Raw genomic sequence first — 25,584 nt, forward strand, 5'->3', positions numbered from 1 at the left:
CCAGACCAGCTGTGAGAGAAAAATCATGCTCTGTGCTTAGGTGGTTCTCAGACAGCAAGCGAGGGTAATAATTAGGGGGGCCTGCGATGAAAGCAGAGAGTCTGATTCTCCCCAGCTTTTCACGTTGTGCACTCACACTTGCACCAGAGGAACATAAAATGCTACCCATAATACGTGTGACTGGAATTGCAGCTCTTCTCTAACTCCACTTGCACACATGCTTTGCCACAATAATTCTTAATACCCCCTCGTGTTAGAGCAGGGTATAGAATCAGGATGTGGGAATGGAGCTGAGTACTCGGCATGGTTCAGAGGGCAGCTTTGCCACTGGTTTGTATGAAGCTGGACTGATGACCAACCAGAAGCTCCGGTATCCCATTATTAGTATCCCGAGCCTTGCAGTTGTACATGCAAGGCAAGTCCAAGAGGTGGTTTGTAGAGCTGGGAGCAGTTAAGGGAAGGAAATGGCTCCATCCCAGCCAACTCCAAGTCTGCTTTCAGATCCCAGAAGGGAGATTTGGCATGACTTCATTCAGACAGATGAAACCCTAGAACCTTGACTCCTACATAACATTACTTATCTCTGACCAACAAGGATCAGGCTGAAAGGGAAGACTGATAGCTTTTATTTCTCTGTCTCATCTGCAGCCTTTCACCTAGAAATAGTTTACTGCAGCAGAAGGAAGATATTTACGAACTCTATCTTCTGGAAAGCAAAGGTCTCATGCCACCAGCTCTGTTTCAACACACAGGTCACACGCATGTATCGTATTCCCATGAACACCAAATGGAGGGAGTGTGCATGCCCCGGATGTAATTCCCATGGAAGTAAGTGGCCTGCAGCTCCTCTTCCCCTATTGCACACATCTAAAAAGTAGGTTCTCGTTCTACAGTTTGTTCACAGTTTGGCAGAAGCCCACAGCATTTCAGGGATCTGTTCTTTCCTCATGAACTTGTATTAAAATTCACAGCTGTTATATACGCCTGAGCAATGACAAATGGCCTCACCAAGAGAACGCTCTAGAAGAGGGTATCAGTAAACTAAAAATCACAGAACATTCAACTTACCCTTCGTCTCTTCTCAAAATTGATCAGGCCACCCTGTTGGAAGGAAAGAGAAGGGATCAGAATAGTGGAACACATGCTTAGTTGAACTTAAACATGAACAGGATGAAGTCGCAAGGCTAATGTAAAGCGCAGACCTGCTCTGAGCAAGGACCTTCTAAAAATACCTGTTTCCAGATCTGGTATAAACCCCAGCACTCATATATCTGAGTCTCCAAGGGACATCTGTCCTCACGGCCTATATGACAATCTGCCCGAGAAAAAAAGCCCAATACAAGAATGCTCATAAAAGCTGTGTTGAGATCAGGTCTGAAGAATGCTAGTGGGATTTTGCATGCAAGAAACAAACTTGGCTCTTGCCTGTGCTGTGAGTTTAGCAGTGTTCCCAGCGAGTCTCAGAAACACCAAGTGAACACAAAGCATGGACAGGAGAGAAACTGCCAAAAAGAAAATGGATGTACAGCAACCTTACGCAGGCCTGCTTCAGTGCAGTTCTGCAAAACAAACCACCACTAAAGACCCCAGCAACCATTGCCAGCCCAGGGAGACCTGTATTTGCCCATTCTTATCATAAATACCAACACCAGCACAATGAAGGCTGCAGTCTCTCTATCAATGGTTTCAAACACCTTTGAAAAGTGGCCCCATCCTCAGTCTCTGTTAAACAACCAGACTCTCTCGCAGTCCTTTTCCCCTTCCTATGCTAAATTGGTTCCCCCTGTTTGTTCAGCTAAAGACAAATGAAAAAAACCAAGTCTTCAATCACCTTAGGGCTCAGACACACCTGACTCAATACGGAAGCACTTCAGTGATCAGTCTGAAGTGCTGAATTGGTGATTCTGTGTATTTTACCAATTATTCACATAAATCTTCATGCCTAATATGTTGTTTTCAGAAAAATAAAACAGAATAATGGAAAGACTACTCTCTTCACATTTTCTAACCTAAGAAAACAAGACAAAACACAATGCTAAGCTTGTCCCTTCAGATAACAGCACTCGAATTCACACAAGATTCTTGTTGCTGATAAAACTGCATATTGCTTCCTTTTTTTTGAAAACAGATTCCTCCATTTTTAAGAACTGCAGAAGAACCCGGTAGAAGATACAGGAACAGACACACTCGGTGCTGGGAAGGCAGGGAGGATATTTAGGATTCAAAAAATTGCCTCAAATTACCTCGATATAGTCCTGAAGTGCTGTGTCAATCATGATGAGATCAGTGAGAAAGGTACCAAGATAAGGTACCGTGCCTTGCATTACTCCCTGCAAATGATCAGAGCAACGTTGGATTAAATGACTGAGAAATGGTAATAATTAGAATGCTAGAATACACCTGTATAGGAAAATGAAATAAAAGCAGTCTGCTTAACCAAACAGTGGTCTTATGTTTTCTTTCATTGCATCCTCTCAGTATCTAATCTAGAATTCAAATCAAATTCTAATGAGAGTGGGATGCTCTCACAGATATTGCCAAGTGGTTTTATATTACAATACTGCCACCACACCCTGGTTTCTAACAGTGGGTCACCAGGAAACCCCGCTTGTGGAAGACGCATTGAGCAGCAGGGACGATCTCTGCTACAAGAGGAGCAGCCGGGGAATGGTCCCGGCTAGCCTGTGTAAGCAGTTTCTCTCTCTGCCTCATTCCAGTGGATTTTTACTTAACGGTGTTATGCCATGTGACAGTCAAGTCAAATCAAGTCACACTTGTTCTCCTCTAAGAAGTGACCATCTTCCTCAGCCATTCCTTTCATTTTAATACTAGTTATTCAAATTTTAATCTTTCTAGGCTGCTAGAAGTTGTAGAATTCAGGCTGTTTCTACACTTGTGAAGGAAACGCTTGTTTCTACCATCCAAAAGGATCTGTACTTTTTCCAGTCAAACAAATAGACAAAAAACCATATTCAGCACTTTTGCCTCCCTATCCCAGATTTCTCTCCCCCTGTCCTTTTAAATCTTTGCCAACTTTGAGACAAAAGGCATTTGCACCAGCAGACTGGAAACTGGACACATTTTACAAAGCAATCTCTGTAAAAGTCTGTGCAATTTTCAAGCTGGTATGTCAGAAGCTTCATGAGCTTGCTTAAAAGTAAATGAGATTTCTGCTCTGCCAGAGCCAATTTTCTTTATCACAAGAATTCCAGTATTTATATTATGCATTTTACTACATGAAAAAGTTTCCCTGTATTTCTCTCTAAAGGGTAGCAGGAGTAGTTAATGGAATTCTTTCTTGCAGGACAGAAACAAGACAGTTGAAAACAAAGAACACAGGTTTATATTCATCAATCATTTATCACTCTTCTATATGACAGATTTAGTACATTTCTGGAAGACCTGAAACTGAGGCCAAACCCTTGTCTCAGTGTCCACCCCCAACAGCTGATTGGGATGGGAAGCAAACGCAAGCGGGAGCAGCAAACCTGTCCACACAGTTACCCCCTTGCAGGGGACAGGGGAAGATTGGTGCCAGGGAACATAACGTGGCCCCTGTGTACAACCACCCAATCCTGAAATCTCCGAGCGTTCCCAGCATCAGATCTCTGAACACACTGGCTATGCTGATGCTTTGCATACCTGTTTCCTCCGGCCTTTCAGTACACAGGCGGGTGTTACTGGAGTAGAAAGCCAGCTGGGTTGCACTAAAAACCATCGCTGTTACAGCGTGGCAGCTCAGTGTCGGCCATACAGCTTGAGCGGGGTGCAGCACGAATCCAGCTTTGGAGCTGTCTTTATATACAGATGTATGTGGGGGGGGGGGATCATCTACATATATATGCACTTTATATACACACACGCAGGGTATTACCTGCTTACTATGATGCACAGCATAAGTGAAATACAGCTTTGGACATATATTTACAGGAACAAACATTCCGACTGCCTGTTCAGTCTAAACCTTTCGCTTCACTTGCTTTGCATCAGCTAATCAATAGCATTGACGTGATTGTTTTTCTTGACAGAGGCACACTCAAGAGCTTTACCTACTGCACACTCTCTTTGTTAAATACCTTTCCAGTTTTTGCTCCTTATATAATTCACCAGTTAGGGTTAATCATGTTATCAGTTCAAAACGGGGAGGAAAAGGACCCCAAACGCACCATATCTTTTTGAAGTTGCAGCTGCCTCTGTGTCCTTTTCTGATTTTCTTTCACACTGCTGTCCAGATTGGCAAATTTGGATGTTCCTTCCTGTGAGTTAAAAGAGAATTAAAGGCAATTAACAAAGGATCTAAGTGATAAGCTGGCAACTATGTTTGTGTAAAATAATTGCAAATACATTTAATGGGGCAAGCAAAAATATTTGCTGTATAGGTACATGCACGTGTACATACACGTGCTAAACTTCTGGGACTTGTACACTGATTGGGAATTGTGGACAAAATCCCACAAAATTACTATAAGGCAGTTTTTTCAGCAAAGTGCCTCTACTCTGGTCAAAGCTAAGCGCTGTTGAAAATCTCCTGAGAGTTTAAATCAGAGAAGCTTAGATGTACCTTCAGGTGGCCAGATGCTTCTCTGAACTCTATCCTGACACTCTTGACCTCAGGATTTCTGTTTAACTTCCTAATCAGGGCTGCTACAAGTAAACATCTCTATCTTATGTAATGCTTTGTTGTTTTTCTTATGCCGCAACAGAGATCCAGCAACTACCCTCTGTGCCTTACTGACTAATCCAAAAACACGCAGGAAATTAAAGGAATAGGTTTTCGTCTCCACAATTCAAGCTTTCCTGTGAATGGATGAGCTATTTCACAATAGATCTGTAGCCTTTATTTCCCTGGATCCATACGGGATGCTGGGAGTTACTGTTATTTTCTCCAGTGGTTGGACAGATGGGGCATGAATCATTATCAGTCTTTTTAAGAGGCACAAGACAACAGCCTGCACTTGTAAAGATCCTTTCATCACAACATTTACTTCTCTCAGTCACAGTTAAGGAACAGATCAAACTCAAATTGTATTTCCTTCCTCGGCTGGAAAACGGGAGCAAATGAAAAACGAGTGTTGTCTCAATGTCTTCAAGATACTGAAAGATAAACTGGAGATCCTCTAACAGCAGCTGGCGGGCAGGCACAGGAGCTAAAACTGCAGCCTGCAGCAGAGCCATTGTTCGGGGAGGAGAGAACACAGTGCTCCCTCTCCGTGCCAACCAACCTGTTTCATATGGCATTTTGTCTGCTTTACACTTAAATTTGTAGGATGGATAGGCAAGGTCAAACACGGCTTCCCTAGAGACACTATTTATAGTGAAAGAAAACAAAGACTTTAGGGATTCAGAGGACATTAATCCTCCAGTTGTTACAAAACAGTCCAAAAGGAGAAGTAGGAGAGAGGTTCTAGCTATTATGTGGAATCTTTCTCCTCTGCTTTCAGAATATTTTGCAAATCTACTTACGGCAGCTGGAGAGGGTCATTTGCTGGGAGCCAGAAGGTCTGGGCTCAGATTGAGTTGTTGTTTTGTCTTTTTAATTTTTAGTTTAATAAGCTGTTGTGAACACACATTTTCCCTCTATACTTATTATTGTCTCACCTGCTTTAAAATTTAGCTACAGATGTTGATAAATGGATGATAAACAAAACAGATTGACAGGTTTGAATGTGTTCACCCATCATTCCTGAGCAAAACACTGTGTCAAATACCAAGGCAAGGGGGTAAGGTACAAATGCCGGACTGACTGGATAGAACTGCCAAAAAATAAACTGGTCAGGCAGTTTATAGAAACATTTTTATGCAGACAGAAAAAACTGCCACAAACATTCCATAGTTTCTACAGAATATAACCTTTCCCTGCTATTCTTCCTCACCCCTGTCAAGATCCTGAGCTTGTTGGGGTTCGCCCAGGAGAGTGCACAAGTCAAACTGTTTCAGACAGAGACTGCTTTGTTGTCCATCTGGCCACACACAGAGCAGGAAGCCTGTTCCTTCGAAATTCCCAGCCCTGTTTTCTAGTTCCAAGAAAGGTACGGGATAGTCGGATAAACATCTTGGTTTAATTCCTCAGCTGAAGCCGAGTGGCATTGTTCCAGTGAAGTCAAAATCACTACAGCGGTGCAGCCCGCTTGAGAATCTCATTCGGAGCTGCTCGGCACTCACCAGTGCAAACCAGAGCCTTTCCAGGTCTGCTCAGAGGGTGCACGAGCTAGCAGTTCATCTCTCTGTACAGACCAGCGCAAAGCCAAAGGGCTAACTTGTAACTCATCTCAGTAAAATCCCACTACCACAGGTACGATCACAGCTATTCTTGAGCTAGACATCACCCTGCACAAGAGATGTCTAACTACAGCAGTGGGGGCTCCAAGGCTCCTGACCTGCTGTCCTGTGAACAAGTCCACACAGAAACTGTGCTGCTGCACCCTGCTGTATGTGGGTATCCAAGCTCAGCAGGCTAACACAAGCGTAGGTGCTTTCAGGAGCAACAGAATCACCTCTCATCCCAGCAGGAAAGCACAGGTTTTACAGACCTCTCATCCCTGAAGCACTGCATACAGTAGCTCAGGGAGAGACGAGCTTTGACAGCTCATTAGAAAAAGGGCTAACCTCAGCTTTGATTGAGAACACAAGCCTTGCAACTCAAGCTAATTCTCACCTTCATTAGCAGCTCCCTGCTTGTCAAATAATTGTCATGGTTTGAGAAGATATCAGACAGCTCTTCGAACATCAGCATCATGTCCCTGTACAGGAAAAGATTAAATCATTTAGGTTATCAGTAAGCACTCTAATTCAGATCAGATTACTGTTTTTTTTCCTCATGAATCATTAATAGTTGGGCATATAAAAGATACCACCACCAAAACGCATCCAGTGAGATGCTGCACATCAACTAGGAACTTTCCTGGGATCTTCTGGTGCTCCCCGGTAACACCAGCATCACAAGGAATGCCACAGGTACGCAGATCCTGGGCAGGGTTTTCAGTCACACTGAGGGGTATCAGATTGTTGTAAGAAAGTGGGTAAATGGATACAAAAACCCAGAAAAATAGCTGTGAGAGGTATCCTAAGTAGTACGTTTTTGCCCTGTGCCATGCACTCTGGAAAGCTAGAAGCCTTTAAGTGTACGAGCCCCTTTCTATTACCCAACACTACAAACACAAGATGGCAACATCTTGATCAGGAACAGGAACACGGGGCAGCAGAAGCAAAGACCCACTTCTCCTAGTGGAAATGCAGAAGTATACTGTGTGGCAGAGTGACGTTTTTCTTCGTTTATCAAAGACAATGGAAAAAATCTATTCTTCACAAACTGAATGAGCAGAACACCATCTTTCCTCCACAGATTTCTGGTGTCTGTTTGGCATGCGGTAAATATACCAGTTGCACAAAAAGGTATTCCCCTGTAAGAAATACCATCTTCAATACAGGCTTGGATTTTGTAGTTTGGGGATATATTTTAAGGAAATGTCAGGACCAAGAGAGGATTAGTGAGGGTTTGTAGCAGCCTGGACCTCCTCCAACTTCACGGTAGAGTAGACAACTGTCAAGTATCATGGTGCCCTTTTGCTGACCTTCCAAGAACCGTGTGCTTGTGCTGGGTGAGTAGCTAGTCCCATAGTTCTTCAAAGTAGGTTCTGGAAGATCCAATATGCTATAAAGGACAGAAGAGACCCAGTACCCCTGAGGGCAGGTTGTCCTGTCAATATGAAAGAGGAGCTCACAGCAGTCAGAGGTCTGAGCCTCACAGGAATGAGAGTTATCTTCTAAGATAACACTTGTCCATGAAGGAGCAGAATAGGAAGACTGAGAAGAACAAGATGAAAAGAAAGAGCACTGAGCTTTTTGTCTGTGTTTGGGGCTAGCCACAGGAGCAGAGGGGGATGCTTACTTTGAAACACACACCCAGGTCTTCTTTAGCCGATAGATGGAGTTGGACTGCAGTGCTGAAATGATGGCCCTCAAGGAGGAAAAATTCTTCAGGATCCTACATTCCTGTGAAAGGAGCGGTTAGAAATACAGGAGCATTAAATGTCAGCATTACGAATATGTTAGTGCTCTTCTGTTTGACTGGTGTCATGCTTGCTACACATTCTCACTGCTAAGCAGGCAGCTGTACAAATATTGAGCATCAAAAATATCACTCCCCCCCCCACCAGCCAACAAACACTTTATGGGCTTTGGCATTTATATCTTGTTTTCCTCATTTTCATGTATTTGTGGTGATGTTGCAGTGTTACAGCTTCCAGTTGTCCCAGTAAAAATAAAAGTGGAACTGAGTCCATGAAGCCAGGCTAAGAAGCACAAATATTACACTTCTTAAAAAGTTCTTTATAGTTACCAATCCCTTTTACCCTTTAGGGGAAAAAACAGGCTTTGCCTCTTTATGTGTGGTATTTAAAATGTAAACCCTCAATCATCTAAGTGTCAATTAAAAATAAAGACATGCAAAGGAATAACCTGTTATTCAAGTACGTGCACACTGGTAAAGAGAAAAACCTTCCCAGCTTTTCCAGAGTCAGGATCAAATCCTAACAGAGGGACTGGTTCATAGACATTTCTTACACAGCTTCTCTGGGGCAAAAGGTTTGGTGGAAAAGGATACTGAAAAACTTAATTCTCAAAAAAATAGCACAGAGTCCTGGTAAAGCAAATGGAAGCAAGGAGGAGAGGGAAAGTCTGGCCTGTGACTCTTCAAGGGAACTCCTGTAAATCTGTTGGTGGCTCATGAACTAGAGCCCGGGCACCACAGACTTACACTCTTGCAAATACAAGCTCTCACTAACAGGTGTCTGTACACGCAAACAAAACATTAACAGACAAAACACGTGCCAATTTGACTGTTGCATGTAGATGAGAATATATTCAAACTACAATTCCACCTTGCAAATTTTTATGGGACTGATTATTACACTATTAATGCTGATTATGTAAAGGATCCTTACAGTGAAAATAGACATAATTTATTTCCTTTGTAGGACTGAACCGACGTAAAGCAACGTTAACATAAACAAAAGTCAGACCTTAGTATATCAGCAACTCCGTGAGTTGCGTTAAAATTGACTGAACAACTAAGGCAAGTACATTTACTCCCATTTCTTTACCTAAAAAAAAAAAAATCTTTGGGCAATTTAGGAGGCTACATTTAACAAAGTGTGGCTTAAGAAGACTGACTAAGCACACAGCACTTGAAGCAGGTTAACAGTTAGGCTAGATAAAGACCAAGTTCAAGATCACACGGCAGGACATGCAAGACCTGAAAGCTATTCTTGCACACTTTGGAGCCAAAGGAACCACGTAACAGCTCTTCTTCAGAGATTGACACATTTAAGAACACGACCCTTCTTTCTTTAAATTCAACTTGAAATTCAGACTGGGGAGAACATGGATTAGAGAGGCACAAATTCTCAGCATTTAGTTTTTTCAAATACAACAGGAGTTTGTACTGGAAGATCCAGTTTGGAACCATCTTGACTTAATTGCACGTTGCATAATTTAAAGCACATTAGGAATTCAATATTGGATTTTGTGTTCTCAATGATTTAACTGATTGCAGACTAAACTTTAGCAAGCTTTCATTTATATATAAGAAGAATTTTTAAGACTGCTCTGAATAACATTGTTTCATGCTGTGTCCTTCACAAGAGGAAAGCCAGAAAGAATCCGTTGCAGAAGCAACTTTGATTTTAAAAGATTAAGCATAACAGGGTATTAACGATTTCAATTTTACTTTCTATTTTTAAAGAAAATATTGTGTGAGTAAAATTGGCTGCTCCTGCTCAGGAACCCCAGATCTAGGCGGAGCAGAGAGGGCTGGCAGTTAGGAAAAGTATTCAGTTTATCTTGTAAACCAAGAAACTGGATCCAAAAGTCACGAACAAATAACAAACGTGGAACTCCATGCTGCTTAGTTACAGAGTGAGCAGTCAGTGAATAACTGCACTTTAATGAGTGGATTATTTTCTAATTGAGGCATCTAACTACTCAAAACATTCATTTGCATGCACAAAGCAAGCAACTTTCTTCAGAAGTGGGCAGCTAAGTATATATGCAACTAGCTGTTCTACATGTGCAATTATTTTGTAGAGCGTGCACATGCATTTTTCATGTGCTTAGCTAAGACTGGAGTATTTAATTGTGTGTATGAACTAAGTAAAGGGAGAAGCACTGAATCAACAGAGGTGGAGAACAAAGTTCTCCATCCACACAACAAGTATGATGAGAGCAGTCCCTGTCCTGTCTTCCTGGGCCTCCCTGCTCCCTGGGACGAGCAGGAAGCTGCTTCATACTTGCTCGCCCAGGCTGCAGCCCAGGCTGCCCCATAAAGGCCCCTTCAGCTCGTACCCTCTGCAACTTAAAGGTCTGCACACAGAAAATAGGAATCCAACTTCCTAATCCATTCACAGGGGCTATAAAGCAGCCATCAGATGATAACAAAAACGAGTCAATGTAAGTGCCAAAAGAGAGGTGAAAGACTTCTTCCCCATACCAGTTTCCTGAACCATGCAGCTGCCAAAGCTTAGGTGCCAGGACTAGCAATGCTGCCGCTGGAAGCATAGAAGTGCATTGTCAAGGCTGGAAAGCCTCTGCTTGGCTTGAGCTTTTTATGACTGCTTACTTTGTATAGCTCGGAAAGAATCCATGTGATTCTTAAAAGTCAACACACAGCCATATGAAAGTGCTTTAAACGTTCTCTTCAAAAGAGAGATCTAGTTTGCTGCCAGCTGCCCAGTGCTCTGAGGGGAGTTAAAAAGGTTACAGTAAAATATTAAAGATAAAATCTAAGAAATTAGCAAACTAGAGTTATGTAAAGAAGTCATGAAAAACCCTTTCGCACAAAGATTAAGAAGCACACAATCTGCTACAAGACAAAGGAATTGAAGCCAAGAGTAAAAATGTGTTAGAGAAACACGTGCGACAATGATAAAGCAGAAAGGTAAGATGATGAGGAGTCTGGTACCATAGTGTAACTACTTGTTTTTTCTGGTCACTGCTTGCACCTCTCACCCCCTCCCAACTCAGCTGGTTTGCATACATGATGTGAACCATGAATAACTCAGTAGGCAAACGACCTTTCAGCCTCAAGAATTTTTCAAAACAAAAGAGTACAAACAATAATTTCATTTTTTCCATGTTAAAGAGGCTACTGCTTCCTAGAAGTAAGTTAGCTTTGTCTGCACTTACTTAAAACCTCGTCTTTACTTTACTTTCATATGTCCACACACATACATAAATGTATAAAACACAAACAGTTGTGCTGTCTTCCACCACATCTGATTTCAAGTCCCATGGCGTTCATCGACGCAGGAGAGGGAGCATGATGCTCATTGACTGAACGTGAATGGCCAAAGGCAGGCAAGTGCAAAGCTTATTCTGACTGTGCCTGCTGCTTGCACCACTGCCAGTCCTACTCCTTTTTTGTTAAACTTTCTTCTGCAAACAAGTCTAACCTTTGGATGATATCAACCATCACTTCTCTTCTTTCCCTGATATGAGCAGTGTTTAGTTCTAGGGAAGTGAACTGGTTGAATTGATCCCTATCTTACCATAAATGTTGCATTATCAAGTATATGGCACTCCCCAGCTGCAAGACACAGTATCTGCCTCACCCATTAATTAGCACTCCCAAACCTGTGAAGAGACAAGCAGCAACCCCATTTCCATGGTGGGGAAGCAACTAAGGAGAGGAAGGGCAATACTTCATCTGCTCTTACAAAGAAAGTCAGTCAAAAATAGAATTAGAGCTAAGATGTTCACTGGCCTGGGACCAATGCATACAACCCCTTCCTCCCCTTCCAACTCCCTCACTCCAAGGCACCCATACAAGAAACATTAAACAGTCTAGAATAAATGTTTTACATGTGCAGTATGAATCCACTTCTCGATGATCTTGGCTCTTTGTCGTGTTTTGAGTTTCTTGTCCTTCAGGATAGTGCTGACAACACAATTGGTAACTGCATTGAACTGAGAGATGGTAGCCCTGATGGTCAGCGCCAGGTGCTTATTTTCTTTCTTATCCCTTTGAGACCAGATGCATCCCAAGCAGTGGTAGGGCACAACTTTCTTGAAGAGTTTCTAGAGGGAAATAGAGGTGTCTAGGTCAGCAGGGTTCACCTAAATCACTACTATTCACAAGAAGAAATGCATGTTTACATGGATCTAAATCTAATATGGTATTAAAAGGTAAATATTTGTTTTCTGTTTGAAATATACACTTTGGCAGTATATACACTTTATATTTTTTATATATAAAGTGTATATACTTTAATATATATTTGGCAGAAATATACACTTTATAAAAGGCTTGATGCCCTAAAAGAACTGTCAGCTAAACAGTCCTGGGAAAATAAGAGACACCATTATATCAGTTGCATAACCAAGGGGAAAATTTTTTATATAATGATATTTTGAAGGAGATTGATACAGACAAATCAAATCAGAGCACTGCATTTAATAGTACCTATACATCTTTAGGCCAGGTAGCAATATCCTAAAAATGTGTTATTTCTCAGGTGTCAAATATTGAACTCTGCAAAAAAGGCTACACAGTATACATTCAAACTTCTTTTAATTAAAAAAAAAAAAAAAAAAATTCTTTGGAATGACTGAAGGAAAAAGCCCAATGAATGAAGCAAGTTTAGATAACCAGGCAGAGCTGTGTTCTGTGTCCCAACACAGACCCTTTCTGGAACACTATACTTACATTGACATATCTTTAAAAAAAATTTTTAGAAGCCCAGCACCATTTACCCTAGCATTTCAAGTAGTATATATACTCTACATACTGCATCAATGTATGTCAACTGTTCTGCCACACGGTCTGCTTGGAAAAAAGAGAATTCTTCTAGACTGCTGATCTCCATTTCCTCTTCATCACACAGGTTACAGAGGGAAGTGATATAGAACCCATCTGTCCAGGATGAAAAACACCACTTAGTAAATTTATACAGCAAAGAGTGAATCAAAGCAGATGTTTATTTTAAACCACCACTGTATATATTATAGCACAACGCCCGAAGAGTCCTGCCTGACCTAATGGCCCCACTGTGCTGCATATTTTAGTGAGAAAGATGATGACCAGAAGATTAAATTGGCAAAGAAAAGGTGGAAGAAAAAGAAATAGAGAGAACTGAGCTGTTCAGGGTCTCTTAGCAGAGAAGTGGCTTAACCCATTCACTAACCATTCTTCTGAAAGAATGCCCCAACAAAAATTCCTTATTAACATTGCAGAATTTTGTTAATCTACTTCTTAGTATTTATGCATTTTATAATCTGAAAAAACAAAAATAAATCGAACTGAAAAGGGACAAGACTGCAGTTATATCCCCAAAATACCGCATTAGGAGTGCTCTTATAGCCAGATTTCATCCCCCATGTGTGGAACTAAAAGGAGATATCAGATTTCTTGGCACCATTTGTGGTTACATGAACTCTGTTGAAGAGAGTTTATTCCAGCATCCCTCACCTTCCCTCTCTGGGATTTTTTCCCAGAAAAGGGAGAACAGTGAGCACCTACAGCATTCAGCTGAATGCTTCTTCTAAATTTGCACTGGGCAGCAATGAAGAGGTGAGAGAGGAGAGTTGTCCTCATCAAGGGACCAGATCCCGTGCAGAAGGGAAAGGATTTCACAGAATTTCCCATGTCACCTTTTGGCTCCCACAGGTTGAGAACAGAGCCACATTAAACCACAAAGAAATATGCCCTTGTTTCCCATGGTAGAGGAGAAAGTCAAACAGAAAATCTCTGAAAATAAATCCTCTTCCTAATCCCTTTTACTGTAAGGCGACAGTAACTCCGTAAGAAGGCAGAAAAAAACCTGGACTTGTTGAAGACTAACAATGAAAGAACTGAGTTTACTACTAGTGAGATTTCATTAACAAAAACCACCAGTGCATTTCAGAGTATGTTATGCAATACTTCATAGCCAGTTAAAGCAGAACAGACATTAAAGCGACAAAAGCAGACTGTGATATTTTATCATTGTTTTTTGAAATACTTTGGGTTTCCTTTCTTTGTTAATTAGCAAAACCTAATCATAATGTAAATTGCTACAGTCCTGATGCAACAAATTATAACCAGAGGCTGTATCCAGATTTTCATCTGTACATGCCAATTGCACAATGTATTGACAGAGCTAAATGGAATAAATGGAGACCTCTGTTCCAGCATTATTTTTCTGTGCCTGTTTTGTAACAATGCGCATAATTAAATGGATTTCTACCAAACTGTTACAAGAGTTACGCTTTTTTCTCTCTCTTTTTGGCTATGTAACTCCTCATTTTCCCTTCAGCCTTGAAATTCAGCTGAAAATCCTCATCACCAAGTTGCAACCTTACTCAAAATCTCACAGTGCCTTTAAAATCAGGTCCTGGAGGCTACACAAGATTTTCCTTTTCTTTTTTCATGCCTCTTGTTCCTCTTTTCTCCCTCACCTTCATAAATGTGTAACCAGTCTTTTCCCTACTCTCCGAGAAGCTGGAATTCTCTTGTACTCAAGTATCTCATCATCTTCAAATTGCTGATCCATTTAGGTTCCCATCAAAGCCCAGCTGCCCTCTTGACTTCACTGAGAGCAACCACGTGCCCCTTTTGGATTTGCAATCTCTGACTCACCTTGATTTGTATTGCTCAAGCAGCAAGAATTGAGGCCAGAAACAGCTTTTACCTACGTATCTGGTACTGCAGTCTAATCTACTGGCATGGCTGACAGCAGCACTGAATGGAGGTCTGATTACACAAATCAAACTGTAGGATTAGGACCCAAATTTGTAAATTCATAGCACAATATGAGTGCTTTGGAACAATAATTATCAGCAAGTCTTGATGGCAGACAACACATTAAGAGTTTTGAAAGAAATCTCTGAAATGAGCAAAGATGGAGCTCTGATACAGTAAGTGACAATTCTAAAACTCTTCTAACCCCACAGGTTACTTGCATTCTCCTCCTCTTTATTTTATTCTATAATTAACAGCCTCTCTTCTGCCACAATTTGGAAACTGTTATCATTCAAACTGACCCATCTATAACTCAGAAAAGAACCTTTTCAACTGTTACGTGAGGAAACAAATGCAGAAGCAGGGCTGCTGCGAACTTCTGTTCACTTTGAACAACAGATGAACTCAAGTATAGCTCTCATGAGCTTTCCTTGTTTGACCTGGGGGAATCAAACCCAGGAAACGACACAAATAGGCACATATCAGCAATCCTGTTCACTTACCCATGTTCAATAAGGAAAATGCCTGGGCTCTCTGCAGTACTTCTTTTCATGTATGTGTTAATGACCGAGTTAATTTGGCATTTCACAGCATTATGCATTGACATGGTATTTCTGGAACATCCGTCAGACATGATTTTTATGGGATGAAATGGTTTTTTTCGCTGTCATTCCCTTTATCCTTTATTACATGAATTATTCCCTCTTGCCCCTCTACCAAAGCTGGAAGTTGGTCTAGTTCTCATTCACACACTACGTGAGCTCCTATGATTTTTCAGCTTATGCCACAGGAAGCTTTCTGACCAGGATAAGGGTACGTGTCAAGCTTGACGCTGCATGCAGCGTATTTGTGTTACTATAGTTCACTATTGTTTCAGCAGTCTGTGACCCCCAGTAACGTAAGTTTTTCCTCTGTCCTTGCATACCAGCAGCCGACCACTCAAATAGGAAAAAACAGCCACAGACACTTCCTTTGTCATGATGGTAACTAGGAAGAAAAGCTTCACGATAACAAGGTTTGTGACTCAAGCTGTATTTTGTCGCAGCTCTGTATTTTTCTTTTTGTTGGTTTGGGCTTTTCTTGGTGTATGTGTGGGGGGGGTGAAATGAAAAGACCAGCTACAGACCAGCTGTGTGTTTTAATTCCACGACATGGGAAGTGCGCTGATAATTAACGACTTAATTGTTGCAGCAATCTCAAAGTTTTGGCTAATTATTAGAGAAGTGCTGGATTTCCCAATCCACCCCACAATAAACAGGCATAGGCACCTACACTATAGGACTATTTCATCCCGCACAGAACCTGCAGCCTCACAGAGATATTTTTTTTAAAAAAAGAAACCAGAAAAAAGTCACTGGTGAGCCTCACGATACAATCAATTAGCATACAAGTTAATGTACTCCACACAAATCCCTGTGTCACCATACAGTCCGGGAGAACAGGAAGGCAGAAGGGAAAGGTAACTTACTGTCATTTTCAACTTCTTGGCTCTGGAACTCCTCCAAGAGGTTCTGCGCCCTCTTCTCCAGGTCAGAGTCAGGTATATTCCTTTTCAGGTAATCCAGCAACTTGATCAAGCACAGGTAGTCAGGTGGCTCTCTGAAATCCTCTGGGCACTGATCAAGCCAGGCTTGCAAGATTGATGTTACTGCACTAAGAGCAAATACACAAGAACACATGGGTTGTAAACAGCATGTATTGATGCAATCGCATGTATCGGTATCTAATACAATAATAAAAACACAGACATTCATACCCCACGTGAAGGCAGTATGAAGACTTTTTTGAGCAAGGAATTTAATTTTTATGCATGGAATCTTATTAAGATGTCACTCAGATTTTGCCAGGGACTTCAGTGAAGCTGCTCCTGATTTGCCCTCCTCCAAGTGGATCCCATTATAGTCCCCAAATGAAAACTAATAAAGAATCAAGTCCACTTATGCTATACTGAGACTCTTCTATTAAATTCAGGACATCAAATAATGATAGAATAGAACAGATTATTTCAGTTGGAAGGGACCTACAACGATCATCTAGTCCGACTGCCTGACCACTTCAGGGCTGACCAAAAGTTACAGCATGTTGTTAAGGGCATTGTCCAAATTCCTCTCAAACACTGACAGCCTTGGGGCATCGACCACCTCTCTGGGAAGCCTGTTCCAGGGTCTGACCACCCTCTCAGTAAAGAAATGCTTCCTAATGCCCAGCCTGAACCTCCCCTGGCACAGCCTTGAACCATTCCCACGCGTCCTGTCCCTGGATCACAGGGAGAAGAGCTCAGCACCTCCCTCTCCACGTCCCCTCCTCAGGAAGCTGCAGAGAGCCATGAGGTCGCCCCTCAGCCTCCTTTTCTCCAAACCAGACAAGCCCAAAGTCTTCAGCCGCTCCTCACAGGACATGCCTCCAGCCCTGCCACCACCTTGGTTGCCCTCCTCTGGACACATTCAGGGCAGCAGCTTCCCCGTGGAAGCGCTAAATCAAACGCTTCCTTTGCTGCCCTTCCTCCCATCAATTGCTGGTGCCAGGTCTAGGGACCAAACTGAAGCTGTGTCGTCCTCCACACCGTACTACTCATGATCTGCTGTCTTAGTAGAAAGACTAAATGAAACCTTGGGTTCTGTGAAAAAGCAGTCTAAGCCTGAACCTAACCCCTGTGAACACACACAGTGAGATTGCCTCATCTGTGAAGATAAAACCCTAATCGTGACACGTGCAGCATGGGCAGCACTGTGCTGCCAGTGCCCAGTATCAAGCTTGAAGCGCCAAGATAGCTGAACCCAGAAGACAGATTGGCCTTGCTAATCTCAGGATGAAATGCGTAACATGGTTTTCCAGAAATAACTCACAATGTTGTTGACAAATTTCAACTGAGTGTGAAAAAAACTGGACAAAGTCTGCAAAAATAACCAAATTTCTTCAAGTTTTAAGAAACTTCAAGCCTGGATAAAAAAAAGTAACAATCAACTTTTTTTTTTTTTTCCCTGCTGCATTTTCTGTGAGATCTTTGGTTCTTCATAGCAATGTGCCGGTAAATCAGCATGTATATTTTGGTGCACTATGAGCACTGGCCACAGCACATATTACAGGCTGGGAAAAGAGCATGTCAAAAAACTTTTTAAAGAGAATTTTGTTCACCTGAGCTGACAGAGAGATTAGGGAAAAGGACTTTTGTGTGCAGTCACATAACATGACACACTGGCCACGGCCACAGTCTCTTAATCACCTACTGTGACAGAGTAGGACATAAAGTGGAAGGGAAAAAGCCCCTTGTTCCAGAATAAAAGGCACAATAAACCTCTAAACTTCCTGAGAAAAGGAAGTCCTGACGATTTCCCCTGTGACACTGAAACCATCCCTGTATTTCAAAGCTCTTCCAGCCAGTAGCCGTAAATGCTGCTGCAGGCACGAGAGGTGACTTACAGGTATTGCTGTCGTGGAAAGCGGGGAAGATGTTTAGGAGAGAAGAAACAGGTTTATAGAGAAGCAGATCTCATGAGCTCCACTGCCACCAGAAAAACAGCTGAGATGACCAAGTGACAACAGCCCCGGTTTGCAGCAGGTCCTATTCACTTCTACAAATGCTTAGGGCCGTGATGTGTAGTTAGCTGTGAGAGCTCAGCCCTCCAATGACCGTATTTTTCACACCTACAGAAACCTTCCCCGATACCTGTTCCAACAACCCCATTTCACAAGACCCTCGTGCAAGAACAGTATCCCATACTCCCAATGATATTCCATGAAGAGAAGGGCCACGCTCTCAGTAAAAACCTCTAACCACGAGTATCCAGTCAGACACACTGATGTGTCAGCTCAAAGAACATCTGTGCTCTGTGCTCCTGACAATCAGGCAGTTCAAATCCTCAAAAAGACAGATAGAGTGGCTCAAGTCTATCGTGTTAAGAGCTGCACATGGACAAGCATACCAGGAGGACCTCTCCTTCCTCAATTTATGAGATCATGAGAGGAGTTCAAATATGAACATAGATTTCACACGTAGACAACGAGGAACCCAAAAGCCAACCCACAAAATTCCATATCAGAGTGGCAAACAAATACTGGCACGTTTGTTCTGCAAGTAGGGAAACCACAGTAATATGTGGTTAACTCAGCTGCTCAGTGGCATTCAAAATAAACCAATAGTTAAGAAAGAGTAAAGATAGTTTCTTCCACTCTCCTTGTCTCATCTTAGCTGTATTGGTTTTTCCTCAAAACTCAATTAACTTTCAATCCCATATAGATATCACTTTAGAAGTCCTATCCACTCTAGTCTCTTGCTTCTTCTGTTTCTTTCCCTGATATTGTGGCAACTTAGAATTTCTAATTAGAGTATTTGAAAATCCGTCAGTAATACTGTTTGGTTAGGCTTGCTCTCAGGAGAAAGTCTGGAATTACAGTTGTACAAAAAGTATTTACAACCAAAAATTAACATGCAAACATGTTCTGGATTTCAGGTTTCATTGCAAACATGAAACACAGATTGTGTAGCTTGGAAGACTCTCTTCACATCTGAAACCCATTTTGGACCGAATTTTCACAACTCTGCTCAGACAAGCTTCCACCATACAAGCAACAAGCACAGCCTTCATAGTTTAGGTCAGTGGTGGCCAAACTTTTTATCTGGAGCTTCAGGACTATTTTTCTCAGTCAGGACAGGTGTCACACAACAGCCAGTGCTCCACGACCACCACCGCGAAGCTAACAGCGCCAGCTCAGCTCCACAGCCCAAGGCGCAAGGAATGTGGATGTCAAAGAACAAATCCTGATGACCTAAGGCACATTTTACACCCGATGTCTAAAGATAAAATGCACTTTCACATGATGCTAGGAGGATAACCTAACCACTTTTTCCCCCTTTAACTGCACTTCAAAACAGCTTTGCTATTTTCTTGCAAATGGGATGACTTCAGAATTTAAATCTCACTCTTAAAAGCAACACTGTAAATCATAGGGGCACTAATGGCAAAGATACATGCATACACACATTGCCTGAAACAACCTCAGCTTTGGTCTGCAGACACTGTTGCTATGCAGAATGAAATCAGTCATAAGCAATAATCATTTACCACTATAGATAAAGCAGGGGAAACAAACACTCCTCCCGTGTTTAATCAGCAAACTGTTGGCCTAGATGTGTTCATCTCATGTTTAATTCTGAGACAATTTCCCTGACAGAAAGATCTCTGGGTTATATGATTGGATATGTTACCAGACAGTTGAGAGCTGGCCTTTACACAAGCCTGTTTAAGCAAGCAGACCTGTGAAATTTCAAAGGAAACAACATCTATGCTGCCCACATCCTCCCCCAGTACCGAATCCTGACTGGGGCTTGTTGTGCAAAATAACAGTGCAAAACCACACTTACGTCCTGAGTACTGTTTTGGATTCGGAGCAATTCTGGCTTCCATCTTCTTCACAGCTTGGGGTCTCCAGGTTTCCGTGCCTGAAAAATGAGATGGGTGTTTAGAGGAACCCCTGCTGAATAAAAGCAAATCCTAAATAGCATAAGTCATATACAGTTCTCATAAACAACTAAAAAGCTCAAACTACAAATACAGAATCTAACACTTGGGTGAAATTAAGGGGCTTGAAGATTATTTCACTTAGGAGGAAAAAAATCCTAAAGAGACAGACGGTATCTTCCAACCTAATTTGTTAATTTATATGAAGCAGCCTGCACACAGGAGGAATCAACAGTTCTTTGCTCACAGCTCCAAGACCCTTTCTGCCTGTTTGCACTCCATCCTTTCCCGGAGCAATATTCCAGTGTGCAATGAGGCTGTAACACAACCACTTTCTCCAACACAGCTTCTGTTTCTCTAGTATTTGTCACTTCTTCTAACTCCAAGAGTGATTTCACACAAAGTTTTCTAGGTGGCAAGTGCCCACTTGTGCCAAAACTACTGACACAGTTGTCACGAGTGGCAATGGCCCACGGCACTGTGAAAATTACCACTGGGAAAGAGGAAACCATGGGCACAACTCCAAAAGTGCAAAGCAAAATCTCTTACCTACACAGGCAGCGCATGTGCCTTGAAGGCAGGATTATGCACTTCACTTTCAATGGGAGTGCCCACTGCCTCAGATATACAGCTCCATAAAGAATTTCATGGTTCCTTCCAGCCAGCTTTAATGAAGGCGGACAATTACTCACAGTCCAGAATAAGGCAAGCTGATTTTACACATTCTGTGCTCAACTAATTGTGTCAGGCACCTGAATTTAATCTGAATAGTTAGGAGAATAAGTGCATCTTTAAGTGTTTGTGCTACAACATCCTGGTAACATCAGACAGAGAACATGGAGCAGGCTGTCAGTTTGTGTCCAGGAGGTTCATGTCAGAACTGTAACAAATTCATCCAAGATGTTTCAAAGGACAAAAATAAGAGGTGGTAGTTTTATGCTCCGCTGAAGTATCAGTCCAAGGCTTCATATGCAAGAATCCCAGATCTGTACAGAAAGTCAACTAGTGTAACTGAATTCAAGCTTGCTCGCACCAGATCTGCTAGATTATAAATAAAAGGTTTTTGCACCGCCATCTATCACCCTCATACTGATATTCTACCCTACGATGGCTCAAAATCTCAGAACTCCACAATACTTTAAAAAAAAGAACTTAAATTTCAACAATCTTATGACAAGGGCTTAATGCCGGACAATTCCACTGTGGGTGGGGAAGCTGAGGCAGAGCGAGATCAACGGTTTGCATACATTCCACTGCACTGCAAAGTAAACCCAAACTAATGAAGGCAAACAAGTAATCCCTCTGATAGGAGCAGCACAGCCACAGTCATGATGAGGTCAGCTTGGGCTTACTTAGCCTTGAGAATACTGCGCTAAGACCACTCTGAAACAGCTCATTTAAAACCAGATCTTGCATCTCCAACTAAACTGCAGGTAGACATAACAAAAAATTATTTGCTTCAGTTGTTACCACATATCTGTGACAAATATGACTGCTTGACCCCAGTAGCTTAGTCTGACCAATACATTGTCTCTCGTTCAACCCAAGTTCCCACATCAGTGGTGAAGACTTAAGAAATCTCAGCATTTTATCTGTTCAGAAAAAAAAAAAAAAAGTCATAGCTCATGCATAAGAACTTGCAAACTTATGTTTTAAAGGGCCCACATTCTCAGTTATTCTGAAACAGTCCTTCTAGTCCTATAAGACAGCAGAAGTACGAGAGTAGATTTTAAGGACTTAACAGAAAGGGTCCTTAGAGGTACATACAGGATAACCCATTTTGCCGTTGCCGTTTCACAGAGTTAATCCAAACATCTAAAGAAAAATATGCTTAGCTAAACTGACAGTGGGGTAAGAATCCACTTCCAAACATGCTGAACAACACCTCGATCCCTCGGTGGTCACAGTGAATCACAACAGGAGCATTCACAGAGGAACCACCACTGCTTGGTACAAGAATGGCTGTCAATCTTCTGAAATTTTTTTGGTGCATCAATGGCCTCTGTGCTTTCTCCTATATTCTCCCAAGGAATTTCACACCCTGTCTGTACTTCTTTTTTATTGGGATCAGCACTACCGAAGCTGTAAATCTGAGTAGATACCTTCTTTCCAACTCTCAGCTATGCCCAAATTCACCACTTGATCCTACCTGGCCTCTCTCAGCTCTCAGTCATACCCTAAACGCTCATTACTAGCGTTTGCAATTCAAAGTGAATGCAATTAACTATTGGAGATACTTCCCACTGCTTTACTGCAAGGATGGAATACATGAGAAGAGCCTTAAGAACAATGCTTCCAACCCTTTGCTAAGCTGAAGTGTAAAGTTCAGCCTAATTTTACTAGATTTAATTCTATTGGTTTCAACATTTGCTCTTGCAGACCTGTAGATTGTCTGGCACTTCTAAATATGATAACACTGGGTAACATATCATTTTACCTAGAAGATACAAAAAGAGCAAAAGAGGGATATTTAGAGAACTATGCTGACGCCTCCTCAGTGGAGATTGCCCAGGACAGAATCGGGACATGCTGCTGACAGGACGTACATTACATGCTATGATGGCTGCCCCTGTCCTGTTGCTAGTGATTTCACTCTCCACTGCCATCTGCTAGGTAAGATGACTCAAGTACTTCTTAGCCAATAGACAAAAGACATTTTTTTCCCCTGCTGGGAGAAATCTGCAAAGAAAGCTTCAGTTTTTGAATAACAATTACAGTTTTATATTCATTTTTCAAAACTTGCCATTAATTCTTAGAGCAAAATTTGTTGAGATGACTCAGTGTCATTGTCCTAGTATTGTATGAAATATAAAATATGTATTTGAAGAACATTAGGCATTTGCATTTAAATCCCACTAGAGAGATACACGCTGATCCTTATAACATAAATGCATAACAGTAATAAAGAGCAGGCAAATTTTCTGTACAAAATTGGGTAAGTATATAACACTTCGTTATATTGCCGGATGTAAACCTCTGCATGAACAACAGGTCATTAAATACAGGTTAGGAGGAGTTAATGATACATCTGATGTAAAGAACAGCATTGCTGCAGACTTCCACTGCTCTGTTCTCACCAGCTCCTGGACAAAGAGCCATTCACTACCCAGCCTTGTATGAATGCTTTGCATACAAAAAGAGACATGAGAAACAAAAGGATCCTGTAGCCCACAGAACTTTTCAGCCTTGCTTGGCGTTTGGGAAGTTATAAACTCCACTCAAAGGGTCTGACTAAGCAAAAGAGACCAGAACGCAATGGGTAGTACTGAATATTTAAATACTGAAAAATAGAGTAGAAAATGCACCCCTGCATCTCTGTTAAGAACGGAAGGGAAGAAGAGGGAGGAAAATACTCTGAATAACTCGGAAATAATAAGGAAAGGTGGTTCTCTGCAAAAGCCCCAAACAAAGCCCTAAATAAGGCTTGTAAGCATTGAAACAAGCAACTTGGCAGCACAGATACTCAGCAAGAACCATAAGGTGTTCTGAATTATACACACACAGAATCATGGAAATGAAATTGCTTCTGTGGTTATGTAGACAAACCACCTGGTATAGAGGAAAACAACTGAGGAAAGAATAGATGCTACAGCAACAACAGTGAGCCAGATGCCATATAAAGCTGCTGTCCCAGGACACGTGGCTCTGCTGCCAAAGGACCCATTCCTTCAATGTCCCCTCTCTACCTTCATTTTCCTGTCCATTTACCCCCTATCAAGCCATTCTCCAGCAAAAGGCATGAACTGAAAATGTAAAACTAACTTTGCTATTTAGTCATTATCCAGCTCTAGCTCTCCCATCCAACAGTATCAATTCCCTTCTCTGTACTCCTCGAGATAGGGACCGGTTGCTACTTTACATGTAACTGTTCTGAGCACAGCACGGCCCCACTTTTAAGTGCCATTGCAAGGAATGTGATTACCAGGGCAAAATAAAATATGTAAGAGAGGAAATCGGCCTGCTTCTGCTCTCATAGGGACAGATAAACATCTTTGGCTTCCATCACGCTTGTGAGCGGTTAATTCCAGCGTGCACCCAGCGACACTGGGGATACCGAAGGATCTCCAAGGAGGCACCATGCTGTATCTCACACCCAGGGGCAGAAGGAGCTGGTCTCTTCTTCCTCTCTCCAAGAACTTCCATCAAGTGTTTTCACATCAAAATGCCAACAAGATTTTTTCTTTTAAATCTCATTACCCACTTCTACCAAACAAAGAGAAAATATCAGAACATACAGTGTTAAAGACTTGGCAGGTTTTCAAAGCTGTCTGCTGCGTTTAGACGCCAAACCTCCATGAATACTAAAGGGATACGGATGTCCAATCACTCTTACATAGCTTTGAGAATACAAGTCATCCCCCTCACTTTTCAACATACCAGCTTATGCCCAAGATTTTGTTTAGTTTGACATTTACTCTGTGTTAAAAGAAAACCTTTATAGGCTGAATCCAGCCAAAAGAATTGTCCTGGTTTAGCCAGGATAGGGTTATATTTCCCCAGCAGCAGGGGGGAAGCTCTAGCCGGGTTATTCAGATACCATGCGGACGTCACATCCTGGCGCGAGAGCGCGGAGCGTGTGGTTTTGTACAACCGGTCCTCTCACTGCTGTATTGGTAGATACCTTGCTCTGTTCACTGTTATCACTGTTACTGTTATTGTTATTGTTGTTGTTTGTTGTGTTGCTGTTGCACTGCTGTATTAAACGTCTCCTTATCTCAGCCCCGGGGCTTTGTATTTCACTCCCTTTGTGGGGGAGGGGCAGCGGCCGCGTGGTCTCAGACCCTGGCAGGGGCTAAACCACCACAAGAATGAATAGGGCTCCAGTCTCAATTTTAAAAAAAAGCAAAAGCTTAATTTGAAGTCGGGGGAGGGGGGGAAGAACAGATTTATTCACAATCTCCAAGAAGTGTTAAAAGTTACTCAGAGAGCAAATAGCATATCTCTGATTTTACTGAAGACACAAGTTATCAAAGGTCCCAATTTAAAGTCCGTTCCAATAAGTAGCATAGCACTCAAAATCCGCTGAGTATCTTCCGACTGAACCACAGGGAACTACATCGGTCTTAAAATATTCTGAATTGTACATTAACAATTTAAACCTTTACACATGCCTCGTTCGACACTTTCTGTAAGTCCACTCACTGCACTAGATGATAGGGCAGAAACCACCTTTAGGCCTGTTCCTCTCTGCCCCGCTGGTTTGGGCATTGCTGTGACGACAATACCAGCCCGGGCTGTGGGAGTCAAAAACAAAGCAAGGACTAGCGCCGTGAAACGTGCGATTCCTGCTGTGACATGACCACAGCCATGGGTGTTTGGCTTTGGCAGGACTTCCTCCTGCTTCCCGACGTCACGTGAAGAGGAGTAAAGGCAGTGTAAGCAACACCCGTGTCCCTTTGGTCCATCCTGCCA

At 42.1% G+C, this 25,584-nt stretch overlaps 1 protein-coding gene across 1 annotated transcript in view; it reads right to left on the reverse strand.

Moving 5' to 3' along the window:
* Positions 1–25,584, reverse strand: part of LOC141918744 (ral guanine nucleotide dissociation stimulator-like 1) — a 47,318-nt gene that overhangs the window by 2,461 nt on the left and 19,273 nt on the right. Inside the window, exons 5-12 of the mRNA XM_074813610.1 lie at positions 20,076–20,153; positions 16,182–16,366; positions 12,783–12,907; positions 11,857–12,072; positions 7,889–7,992; positions 6,656–6,740; positions 4,167–4,256; positions 1,069–1,101 (exon numbers count right to left, since the gene is read on the reverse strand). Coding sequence (XP_074669711.1) covers positions 1,069–1,101; positions 4,167–4,256; positions 6,656–6,740; positions 7,889–7,992; positions 11,857–12,072; positions 12,783–12,907; positions 16,182–16,366; positions 20,076–20,153 — 916 coding nt within the window. The remainder of the gene's footprint in view (positions 1–1,068; positions 1,102–4,166; positions 4,257–6,655; positions 6,741–7,888; positions 7,993–11,856; positions 12,073–12,782; positions 12,908–16,181; positions 16,367–20,075; positions 20,154–25,584) is intronic.

The sequence above is a fragment of the Strix aluco genome, chromosome Z, assembly GCF_031877795.1.
Source record: "Strix aluco isolate bStrAlu1 chromosome Z, bStrAlu1.hap1, whole genome shotgun sequence".
Taxonomy (NCBI): Eukaryota; Metazoa; Chordata; class Aves; order Strigiformes; family Strigidae; genus Strix; species Strix aluco.